Source organism: Salmo salar, chromosome 12 (assembly GCF_965601325.2).
Source record: "Salmo salar chromosome 12, fSalSal1, whole genome shotgun sequence".
NCBI classification, from domain to species: domain Eukaryota; kingdom Metazoa; phylum Chordata; class Actinopteri; order Salmoniformes; family Salmonidae; genus Salmo; species Salmo salar.
Window position 1 is genome coordinate 16,880,076 of NC_138302.1, and position 12,695 is coordinate 16,892,770.

The 12,695-nt window shown below is 43.6% G+C and overlaps 1 protein-coding gene across 4 annotated transcripts; it reads left to right on the forward strand.

Annotated features, from left to right (window-relative positions):
• The first annotated feature begins 900 nt into the window (after positions 1-900).
• Positions 901-12,673, forward strand: LOC106564309 (uncharacterized). 4 transcript variants are annotated; one of them, XM_082958638.1, is made up of 7 exons: positions 901-1,108; positions 1,432-1,512; positions 1,755-1,823; positions 2,082-3,950; positions 4,420-4,488; positions 10,602-10,673; positions 10,798-12,673. In XM_082958638.1, exons 4-7 carry the CDS (start codon positions 2,082-2,084, stop codon positions 11,110-11,112), a joined length of 2,325 nt encoding a protein of 774 aa, XP_082814764.1. In that variant the 5' UTR covers positions 901-1,108; positions 1,432-1,512; positions 1,755-1,823; the 3' UTR covers positions 11,113-12,673. The 4 variants fall into 4 exon arrangements, with proteins under 4 accessions (XP_082814764.1, XP_082814767.1, XP_082814766.1 ...); XM_082958641.1 differs by having other exon boundaries at positions 10,602-10,664; XM_082958639.1 differs by having other exon boundaries at positions 1,056-1,108; positions 1,432-1,497.
• The last annotated feature ends 22 nt before the right edge of the window (positions 12,674-12,695 follow it).

Consider the following 12,695-nt stretch of genomic DNA (forward strand, 5'->3'; position numbering starts at 1 on the left):
CCACTATATAGGGAATATGATGCCATACTGGACACACATGTAACAGCTAGGCTACAGCAGCCTAACGCCCTCTGCTGTTGGTAACAGAGTCTCTTTGGGTTCCATAAAGCTAGAGGTTTTTAATGTCACGTGCACAAGGACAGTAAAATACATTTATTGCCCAGCTCATAGCCCATCAATGCAGTAATCAATAACAATGTAATACTGAGAAAAACATGGTAGAACAAAAACACACAGTAAATAAAAAATAAGAAATAAGAAGAACATGATGAAGTAAGTAAGCATACTATATACAGGGTCAGTTCCAGTACCATATTATAATGTACAGGGATACTGGATCTATAGAGGTAGATATGTATAGGGGTAAACATACTATATACAGGGTCAGTACCATATTATAATGTACAGGGATACTGGATCTATAGATGTAGATATGTATTGGGGTAAACATACTATATACAGGGTCAGTACCATATTATAATGTACAGGGATACTGGATCTATAGAGGTAGATATGTATAGGAGTAAACATACTATATACAGGGTCAGTACCATATTATAATGTACAGGGATACTGGATCTATAGAGGTAGATATGTATTGGGGTAATGTGACTAGGCATCAGGATATATGATAAACAGAACAGCAGAACAGCAGCAGTGTGTATAGTCAGTATAAATGTATGTGTGTGTGAGCAAATTATGGAGTGAGTGTTTGCCCACGCTGCATGGTTGCATCCCAAATGGGTCAAAAGTAGTGGAGCAATAAGCACATGGGCTTTCCAGAGCTCTGCAACTTGATTGGAGATGTTTTGTTATTCTGCACGTTTTTGAGAGAGAGAACCATTTGACTCTCTCTCTCTCCACACACACACACACACACACACACACACACACACACAGCATATGAGAGAGAGAAAGATAAAGAAAAATACGAGGTGTAAAGAAGGGAGAGAATCAGGAGATAGGACAGAGCGACAGAAGGAGCGTGCCGTTGAGCTTTGTTGCTATAGACACACGAGGACGATTACTAGAAGAGAATCTGACAGTATTTCCGGGTCAAGGAGCAGTACAGCACTGGTGTACACACGTTTCTTCGTGAGTCTTCAAAGTAAGTCAACTTTAATGCCGTTATTTCTAAATATTGAATGATGAAACGTTCAAGTAGTCTTCCAAGTAGCGGATTGCTGTGTTCGCCCGTTGCAACGTGTTTTATCACCGGTGACGGGTTATTTGGCCAGCTAACATGGCAAGCTAGCTAACCCTAACACCCCATGCACACATTCAAGCGATGCTGCTTGCTAGCATAACTTGACTTACACTGATCAAGCTGTTTTGTAAAGTACATTATAACCTAGGCAAATAGACTGGTAAATGTTCTTGTTTTGTATAACTTACCTGCGTTAACTGAACTGGCTGTGTTTGAATCTGCAGACGGCTTTTCATGACGAAGTGGTTTTCGTGTCCGAGAAGACAGGAAGATGCAACACCGTGGCAAAGGTCTTTATTGATCAGGTAGCTAACGTTAGATGAGATCACCATAAAATAAATCACATTATCAATTGATCAAATCACATCAACAATCATCAATTGATCACCAGTCAGTGTATGTGAATCACTGATAATAAAACACCTTCCTCCACATGTGCTGGGATTGGCTGCCAATTTGGATAGACAACCTATGAAACATAGTACTTTAGCCAACATCTACTGTAAAAGTGTACTGTTAGTTTTTAATCCAGGCGTTATCCCCGTAGGCTCAACGTCTGGCCCTACAGAGGGAGATAGACAAGGAGTCCCAGTCCACGGTTTCGGTCAGATCGCTGGTTTGTATCTGGTTCTGTGTTGCTCTCCAAAATGACACTTATTGCATCCCAAATGCCACCATATCCCCTATTTAGTGCACCACCTTTGAACCAGGACACATTGGGTGCACTATATAGAAAATAGGGTTCCATTTAGGACACACACTGTCAAAATCAATATTGTGTCCATTTTAAACCTAAAATCATTCTCTACTATGTCCTTTGAAGTGTCTGCTTCTTTCAAACAGATACATATTGTGGGATGTTTATTTTTCTCAGATGGTCCAAGCCGACACAGGCAACAGGATGGTTACCATGAAGAAGACGAACAAGAAGAGTGGGAAGGACACCCACGCTGAGGAAGAGATCTCAGAAAACACTTCCATAAACCAGGGGAATAACGAAGGAGTGAAGAAGAAAAAGAAGACGAAAGGAGAGACTCTGGTAGAAGAAGAGCAGGTGTCATCCAATGGGGAAGGGGGGAATACGGAAGGAGAGCAGGAGAAACAGAAAGGGAAGAAGAAGAAGTTGTCGTCTGGGACCAACGCTGAGGAAGCCATGACTAATGGAAATGACGGAGGGTGCGGCCAGAAGAAGAAAAAGCAGAAAGGTGTTAACACTGTCAAAACGGAGGTAGAGACAGAACAGAGTGAATTAAAGGACGAGAAAGGAGTAGTGGAAAATGGGCCGAAGCAGAAAAAAAAGAAGCTCTCTCAGGCAGAAGAGACAGAGATCAGCGTGGTCAAGGTAGAGGAAGGAGAGATGATAGAAATAAAGAAAGGCAAGAAAAAGAAGGGAAAAACAGAGGAAGAAAAGAAAGTGAAAAAGATCCCTAAAGCTGCTGAACCAACTGAGGAGAGTCAGGAGGGGGAGACGAAGAAGAAGGGTAAGAAGAGAGCAGTCTCTGAGAAAGGAGAGGCAGAGAAAGAAATGGTAGTAAAGAAGAAGAAAGGAGAGACGAGAGAGAGCGGAGAGGCAGAGAAAGAAATGGTAGTAAAGAAGAAGAAAGGAGAGACGAGAGAGAGCGGAGAGGCAGAGAAAGAAATGGTAGTAAAGAAGAAGAAAGGAGAGACGAGAGAGAGCGGAGAGGCAGAGAAAGAAATGGTAGTAAAGAAGAAGAAAGGAGAGACGAGAGAGAGCGGAGAGGCAGAGAAAGAAATGGTAGTAAAGAAGAAGAAAGGAGAGACGAGAGAGAGCGGAGAGGCAGAGAAAGAAATGGTAGTAAAGAAGAAGAAAGGAGAGACGAGAGAGAGCGGAGAGGCAGAGAAAGAAATGGTAGTAAAGAAGAAGAAAGGAGAGACGAGAGAGAGCGGAGAGGCAGAGAAAGAAATGGTAGTAAAGAAGAAGAAAGGAGAGACGAGAGAGAGCGGAGAGGCAGAGAAAGAAATGGTAGTAAAGAAGAAGAAAGGAGAGACGAGAGAGAGCGGAGAGGCAGAGAAAGAAATGGTAGTAAAGAAGAAGAAAGGAGAGACGAGAGAGAGCGGAGAGGCAGAGAAAGAAATGGTAGTAAAGAAGAAGAAAGGAGAGACGAGAGAGAGCGGAGAGGCAGAGAAAGAAATGGTAGTAAAGAAGAAGAAAGGAGAGACGAGAGAGAGCGGAGAGGCAGAGAAAGAAATGGTAGTAAAGAAGAAGAAAGGAGAGACGAGAGAGAGCGGAGAGGCAGAGAAAGAAATGGTAGTAAAGAAGAAGAAAGGAGAGACGAGAGAGAGCGGAGAGGCAGAGAAAGAAATGGTAGTAAAGAAGAAGAAAGGAGCTGAGGCCACAGTAGCAGTACAGGAGGAGGAACAGAATAACACCAAAAAGAAGAAACCCAAGTTCTCCAGCAGCGCTGCAGACACCACCATGGAGACGGAAGGAAAGGAGGGCAAGATGAAGAAAGAGAAGAGAAAGGCCTCTGCACTAACAGAGAAGGAGGATGTGATGGTGGTGGACAAGCGGAAGCCCAAACATATGAAAAGGGTGGATACGAAAGGAGTAGTGGAACAGGCGGAGGACGGAGAGAGCAAGGGAAGGAAAAAGGTGAAGAAGAGCTCCTCTGAGGTAGAGACAGAAATGGAGGACAGCACCCCTCACAAGAAAGGGAAGAAGATTATGACGAAGGGGAAAAAGAAGATAAAGGTGGAGAGCTGCACCCCTGAAGACCAGGAGGTGAGTTAAAGGGGTTAAGGGTCAGAGGTGAAGAGGTTATCAAATCATGGGTCTCCTTCAGCAGGGTACAACATTGTGGAACGTTCAGATAGACATATATGATGTAGAACAAACATGTCTCTCTGACATGTAGAATGAGGAATCATGTCGGCTCTATTCCTGACATTTCTGTCTGAAACGGTCCACAATGTTTGCCTATGGAAGGTGGCCCTGATTCTAGAGCCATTTGAAAGGGGGGTCCTTGTTGAAAGTATTGTAAAAAGCATGCGCTGACACACACCCAAAATGCTGGAGGTGCCGACTAACAGAATAGTTAACTGTTAAATTAATATATGCTCCCAACAATTGAATGGGTAAAACAGTGTTGACTTTCTTACTTAATTGTTTCTACTTAAAGGTATTAAAACGCTGACAGTATCAGTATGAAGGTCTGTAGTTGTCTGATATGTTGTTTTGCTCCAACCCCCAGAGGGACCAGACGGACGTGGTTTTCCTGTCAGAGACCAGGGGAAACGCCTTCGAGATCAATATTGATCAGGTAGATCGCTAACGACCAATTAGATCTATTTGGATCCTGTGAATCCCACTTGCCAGTCCACCAATCCAAGTCTCCATTCCATCCCTCTGTCACTGTGAGAAAGAGAAATATAATTTCTTCCTGGTCTGAATTAAACATTGTATATCGATTTTCAAATCAAATGTATTTATATAGCCCTTCTTACATCAGCTGATATCTCAAAGTGCTGTACAGAAACCCAGCCTAAAACCCCAAACAGCAAGCAATGCAGGTGTAGAAGCACGGTGGCTAGGAAAAATTCCCTAGAAAGGCCAAAACCTAGGAAGAAACCTAGAGAGGAACCAGGCTATGAGGGGTGGCCAGTCCTCTTCTGGCTGTGCCGGGTGGAGATTATAACAGAACATGGCCAAGATGTTCAAATGTTCATAAATGACCTGCAATGGTCAAATAATAATAATCACAGTAGTTGTCGAGGGTGCAACAAGTCAGCACCTCAAGAGTAAATGTCAGTTGACTTTTCATATCCGATCATTGAGAATATCTCTACTGCTCCTGCTGTCTCTAGAGAGTTGAAAACAGCAGGTCCGGTGAACAGGTCAGGGTTCCATAGCCGCAGGAAGAACAGTTGAAACTGGAGCAGCAGCACGGCCAGGTGGACTGGGGACAGCAAGGAGTCATCATGCCAGGTAGTCCTGAGGCATGGTCCTAGGGCTCAGGTCCTCCGAGAGAGAGAAAGAGAATTAGAGAGAGCATTCTTAAATTCACACAGGACACCGGATAAGACAGGGGAAATACTCCAGATATAACAGACTGACCCTAGCCCCCCGACACATAAACTACTGCAGCATAAATACTGGAGGCTGAGACAGGAGGTGTCAGGAGACACTGTGGCCCCATCCGATGAAACCCCCGGACAGGGCCAAACAGGCAGGATATAACCCCACCCACTTTGCCAAAGCACAGCCCCCACACCACTAGAGGGATATCTTCAAACACCAACTTACCATCCTGAGACAAGGCCGAGTATAGCCCACAAAGATCTCCGCCACGGCACAACCCAAGGGGGGCGCCAACCCAGACAGGAAGACCACGTCAGTGACTCAACCCACTCAAGTGACGCACCCCTCCTAGGGACGGCATGGAAGAACACCAGTAAGCCAGTGACTCAGTCCCTGTAATAGGGTTAGAGGCAGAGAATCCCAGTGGAGAGAGGGGAACCGGCCAGGCAGAGACAGCAAGGGTGGTTCGTTGCTCCAGAGACTTTCCATTCACCTTCACACTCCTGGGCCAGACTACACTCAATCATAGGACCCACTGAAGAGATGAGTCTTAAGTAAAGACTTAAAGGTTGAGACCGAGTCTGCGTCTCTCACATTGGTAGGCAGACCATTCCATAAAAATGGAGCTCTATAGGAGAAAGCCCTACCTCCAGCCGTTTGCTTAGAAATTCTAGGGACAATTAGGAGGCCTGCGTCTTGTGACCGTAGCGTACGTGTAGGTATGTACGGCAGGACCAAATCGGAAAGATAGGTAGGAGCAAGCCCATGTAATGCTTTGTAGGTTAGCAGTAAAACCTTGAAATCAGCCCTTGTCTTAACAGGAAGCCAGTGTAGGGAGGCTAGCACTGGAGTAATATGATCACATTTTTTGGTTCTAGTCAGGATTCTAGCAGCCGTATTTAGCACTAACTGAAGTTTATTTAGTGCTTTATCCGGGTAGCCGCAAAGTAGAGCATTGCAGTAGTCCAACCTAGAAGTAAAAAAAGCATGGATACATTTTTCTGCATCATTTTTGGACAGAAAGTTTCTGATTTTTGCAATGTTACGTAGATGGAAAAAAGCTGTCCTTGAAACAGTCTTGATATGTTCTTCAAAAGAGAGATCAGGGTCCACAGTAACGCCGAGGTCCTTAACAGTTTTATTTGAGACGACTGTACAACCATCAAGATTAATTGTCAGATTTAACAGAAGATCTCTTTGTTTCTTGGGACCTAGAACAAGCATCTCTGTTTTGTCCGAGTTTAAAAGTAGTAAGTTTGCAGCCATCCACTTCCTTATGTCTGAAACATAAGGGGCTTCACCATGTTTCATTGAAATGTACAGCTGTGTGTCATCCGCATAGCAGTGAAATGTAACATTATGTTTTCGAATGACATCCCCAAGAGGTAAAATATATAGTGAAAACAATAGTGGTCCTAAAACGGAACCTTGAGGCACACCGAAATTTACAGTTGATTTGTCAGAGGACAAACCATTCACAGAGACAAACTGATATCTTTTCGACAGATAAGATCTAAACCAGGCCAGAACTTGTCCGTGTAAACCAATTTGGGTTTCCAATCTCTCCAAAAGAATGTGGTGATCGATGGTATCAAAAGCAGCACTAAGATCTAGGAGCACGAGGACAGATGCAGAGCCTCGGTCTGATGCCATTAAAAGGTCATTTACCACCTTCACAAGTGCAGTCTCAGTGCTATGATGGGGTCTAAAACCAGACTGAAGCGTTTCGTATACATTGTTTGTCTTTAGGAAGGCAGTGAGTTGCTGCGCAACAGCTTTTTCAAAAAGGTTTGAGAGGAATGGAAGATTCGATATAGGCCGATTTAGTTTTTTTAATATTTTCTGGGTCAAGATTTGGCTTTTTCAAGAGAGGCTTTATTACTGCCACTTTTAGTGAGCTTGGTACACATCCGGTGGATAGAGAGCTGTTTATTATGTTCAACATAGGAGGGCCAAGCACAGGAAGCAGCTCTTTCAGTAGTTTAGTTGGAATAGGGTCCAGTATGCAGCTTGAAGGTTTAGAGGCCATGATTATTTTCATCATTGTGTCAAGAGATATAGTACTAAAACACTTTAGTGTCTCCCTTGATCCTAGGTCCTGGCAGAGTTGTGCAGACTCAGGACTACGGAGCTTTGGAGGAATACGCAGATTTCTAATGATCATGATCTTTTCCTCAAAGAAGTTCATGAATTTATTACTGCTGAAGTGAGAGCCATCCTCTCTTGGGGAATGCTGCATTTTAGTTAGCTTTGCGACAGTATCAAAAATAAATTTGGATTTTTCTTATTTTCCTCAATTAAGTTGGAAAAATAGGATGATCGAGCAGCAGTGAGGGCTCTTCGATACTGCACGGTACTGTCTTTCCGAGCTAGTCGGAAGACTTCCAGTTTGGTGTGGCGCCATTTCCATTCCAATTTTCTGGAAGCTTGCTTCAGAGCTTGTGTATTTTCTTTATACCAGGGAGCTGGTTTCTTATGACAAATGTTTTTAGATTTTAGGGGTGCAACTGCATCTAGGGTATTGCGCAAGGTTAAATTGAGTTCCTCAGTTAGGTGGTTAACTGATTTTTGTCCTCTGACGTCCTTGGGTAGGCAGAGGGAGTCTGGAAGGGCATCAAGGAATCTTTGGGTTGACTGAGAATTTATAGCACGACTTTTGATGCTCCTTGGTTGGGGTCTGAGCAGATTATTTGTTGCAAACGTAATAAAATGGTGGTCCGATAGTCCAGGATTATGAGGAAAAACATTAAGATCCACAACATTTATTCCACGGGACAAAACTAGGTCCAGAGTATGACTGTGGCAGTGAGTTTTTTGTAACTATTTACGAAGGCATTATATTATACAAATGCTTATTAGTGAATGCTGTTGTCATTGATTAACACAATGCTGCAGTCAAACATGTTGGACACACACCAACCAATATAAATGCTCTATACTGATTAAGTAATACCCTGGTCTGTCAGAGATACTCCCAAGTGATTGCAAAGCCTGCAGTGATTCTGCTGTTTTGCCAATAATCAGATCTTTTGCCAATAACTGTTCAAATGGGCAGTCATTGAAGCACACGTGGATTTGAGTATTTTTGCTTTTTAGACTAGGAGTACAGTAAATAGAATCACCAACCACATGTTATAGACTATAACATGGACTATAGAGTATATGTTGTGTACTTTATAACATGGCATATAGAGTATATGCTGTGTACTATATAACATGGCCTATAGAGTATATATTGTGTACTTTATAACATGGCCTATAGAGTATATGTTGTGTACTTTATAACATGGCCTATAGAGTATATGTTGTGTACTTTATAACATGGCCTATAGAGTATATGTTGTGTACTTTATAACATGGCCTATAGAGTATATGTTGTGTACTTTATAACATGGCCTATAGAGTATATGTTGTGTACTACACTGCTCAAATAAATAAAGGGAACACTAAAATAACACATCCTAGATCTGAATGAATGAAATAATCTTATTAAATACTTTTTTCTTTACATAGTTGAATGTGCTGACAACAAAATCACACAAAAATAATCAATGGAAATCCAATTTATCAACCCATGGAGGTCTGGATTTGGAGTCACACTCCAAATTAAAGTGGAAAACCACACTACAGGCTGATCCAACTTTGATGTAATGTCCTTAAAACAAGTAAAAATGAGGCTCAGTAGTGTGTGTGGCCTCCACGTGCCTGTATGACCTCCCTACAACGCCTGGGCATGCTCCTGATGAGGTGGCGGATGGTCTCCTGAGGGATCTCCTCCCAGACCTGGACTAAAGCATCCGCCAACTCCTGGACAGTCTGTGGTGCAACGTGGCGTTGGTGGATGGAGCGAGACATGATATCCCAGATGTGCTCAATTGGATTCAGGTCTGGGGAACGGGCGGGCCAGTCCATAGCATCAATGCCTTCCTCTTGCAGGAACTGCTGACACACTCCAGCCACATGAGGTCTAGCATTGTCTTGCATTAGGGGGAACCCAGGGCCAACTGCACCAGCATATGATCTCACAAGGGGTCTGAGGATCTCATCTCGGTACCTAATGGCAGTCAGGCTACCTCTGGCGAGCACATGGAGGGCTGTGCGGCCCCCCCAAAGAAATGCCACCCCACACCATGACTGACCCACCGCCAAACCGGTCATGCTGGAGGATGTTGCAGGCAGCAGAACGTTCTCCACAGTGTCTCCAGACTCTGTCACGTCTGTCACGTGCTCAGTGTGAACCTGATTTCATCTGTGAAGAGCACAGGGCGCCAGTGGCGAATTTGCCAATCTTGGTGTTCTCTGGCAAATGCCAGACGTCCTGCACGGTGTTGGGCTGTAAGCACAACCCCCACCTGTGGACGTCGGGCCCTCATACCACCCTCATGGAGTCTGTTTCTGACCGTTTGAGCAGACACATGCACATTTGTGGCCTGCTGGAGGTCATTTTGCAGGGCTCTGGCAGTGCTCCTCCTGCTCCTCCTTGCACAAAGGCGGAGGTTGCGGTCCTGCTGCTGGGTTGTTGCCCTCCTACGGCCTCCTCCACGTCTCCTGATGTACTGGCCTGTCTCCTGGTAGCGTCTCCATGCTCTGGACACTACGCTGACAGACACAGCAAACCTTCTTGCCACAGCTCGCATTGATGTGCCATCCTGGATGAGCTGCACTACCTGAGCCACTTGTGTGGGTTGTAGACTCCGTCTCATGCTACCACTAGAGTGAAAGCACCGCCAGCATTCAAAAGTGACCAAAACATCAGCCAGGAAGCATAGGAACTGAGAAGTGGTCTGTGGTCACCACCTGCAGAACCACTCCTTTATTGGGGGTGTCTTGCTAATTGCCTATAATTTCCACCTGTTGTCTATTCCATTTGCACAACAGCATGTGACATTTATTGTCAATCAGTGTTGCTTCCTAAGTGGACAGTTTGATTTCACAGAAGTGTGATTGACTTGGAGTTACATTGTGTTGTTTAAGTGTTCCCTTTATTTTTTTGAGCAGTGTATATAACAGAGTATATGTTGTGTACTATATAACATGGCCTATAGAGTATATGTTGTGTACTATATAACATGGCCTATAGAGTATATGTTGTGTACTTTATAACATGGCCTATAGAGTATATGTTGTGTACTTTATAACATGGCCTATAGAGTATATGTTGTGTACTTTATAACATGGCCTATAGAGTATATGTTGTGTACTTTATAACATGGCCTATAGAGTATATGTTGTGTACTTTATAACATGGCCTATAGAGTATATGTTGTGTACTTTATAACATGGCCTATAGAGTATATGTTGTGTACTATATAACATGGCCTTTATATAAAACGATGGTCCTATTATATTCCATAGGGGAGACGCCTGGCCTTGCAGAATGAGATCGACCAGAAGTCTAATCCAGTCCAACTCAAACCGGTACCATCGGTCAGTACTCTTATGATGTCAGGACACCAAGGTGTATCCCAAATTTGGGGTCACATACCAACTCTTCTCTGTTACAAATCATTATGTGGAATATAAATATGACATTGTTGTTCTTCCCTTCCAGGGTTTGGGCCAGTGGGGCACTGCCCAGTTTGACAGTTCCGACCAACACAATAAGTTCCTGCGGTTGATGGGCGGCTTCAAGAAGGGCGGGCAGCCAATGGCAGCGAGCGGTGCGACGGGAGGGCGGGCCAACATGGCGCTGACTAAAGACGGACAGCAGAGCTTGCAGCAAGGCCTACTGGGCGAGTTTGAGCGCGCTCAGTCGCGCCGCATGGACTTCACGGGAAAGGGGGCGGGACTTGGGTTCTCAGCGCCGTCCAATAAGAAGTTCTCGATTGACATCAACACAACCCGATCTGTGCGCTTCGATGACTGAGTCGGGACGGACCCTTGAGTGTGTGTCTAGCAGCCAAAACAGATTTGGATGAGCGTGTGTACCTTTTCTCTTGCAGGGTCTTGGGATTGTCTGTCTGTCTGCGAATGTGGTGTGTATTAATGTATATACGGTACCAGTCAAAAGTTTGGACACACCTACTCATTACAGCGTTTTTCTTTATTTTGGACTATTTTCTACATTGTAGAATAATAGTGAAGACATCAAATAACACATGGAATCAGGCTGTAACCAAAAAAGTGTTAAACAAATCAAAATATATTTTATATTTGAGATTCTTCAAAGTAGCCACCCTTTGCCTTGATGACAGCTTTGCACACTCTTGGCAAATATATTTTGATTTGTTGAACACTTTTTTTGGTTACTACATGGTTCCATATGTGTTATTTTATCGTTTTGATGTCTTCACTATTATTCTACAATGTAGAAAAAGCTAAAGAAAAATCCTGAAATGAGTCTCCCAACTTTTGACTGGTAACAAAAATATAAATGCAATAATTTCAATGAGTTACAGTTATAAAGAAATCAGAAATACATTCATTAGGCCCTAATCTATAGATTTCACATGGATGGGCCTACCCACTGGGGAGCCAGGTCCAGCCAATCAAAAAGGGCATTTCCCCACAAAAAGGCTTTATTACAGACAGAAATACTCAGTTTTATCTGCTGTCTGGGTGGAGGGTCTCAGACGATCCCGCAGGTGAAGAAGACTGAACTTCGAGGTCCTGGGCTGGCTTGGTTACACGAGGTCTGTGGTTGTGAGGTTGGTTGGATGTACTGCCAAATTCTCGAAAATGACATTGGAGGCAACTTATGGTAAAAAATGAACATTCAAATCTTTGGCAACAGCTCTGGTGGACATTCCTGTAGTCAGCATGCCAATTGCACACGCCCTCAAAACTTGAGGTATCTGTGGCAAAACTGCACATTTGAGTGGCATTTTGTCCCCAGCACAAGGTGCACCTGTGTAATTGATATGACACACCTGTCAGGTGGATGGATTATCTAGGAAAAGGAGAAATGCTCACTAACATGGATGTAAGCGAGTGTGTACACAATGAGAAAAATAACATTTGTGTGTGTATGGAACATTTCTTGGATCTTTTATTTCGGCTCATGAAACATGGGACCAACACATATATATTTCTGTTCAGTGTATATGAGTACTGTGTGACATAAGGCTGCACCTATCCACCTGTGGTATCAATGAGAGCAGAGCTGTGTGTGTTTCTGCCTTCTGACTGGTCCAGTATGATGTGATGCTTCCTGGCTGTATGATATGAGGTTGTTGGCATCCTGAATGGCACCCTACATAGTGCACTACTTTTGACCAGCAGCGTATGGGCCCTGTAGTGCACTATATAGGTAATAGTCTATTACGGTCAACTAATGCCTTAACTGAACATGATAAAAACTGGCAGTTGATGAGCTGTCAATTAAACAGCATAGAATTGTTTACACACAGTCAACAAATGGACATCTATGAATGATGGTGAGTTGGGGCTCTATTATATAAAGGATTTCATTAAATCTTTAAAATGAACCTGGTAAATAACTAACATTGG

Coding starts and splice junctions, on each gene's coding strand:
- LOC106564309 (XM_082958638.1), top strand. CDS start 2,082: ATGGTCCAAGCCGACACAGGCAACAGGATGGTTACCATGAAGAAGACG. Junction 4,489..10,601: donor TCGAGATCAATATTGATCAG/GTAGATCGCTAA, acceptor TATATTCCATAG/GGGAGACGCCTGGCCTTGCA. Junction 10,674..10,797: donor AACTCAAACCGGTACCATCG/GTCAGTACTCTT, acceptor CTTCCCTTCCAG/GGTTTGGGCCAGTGGGGCAC.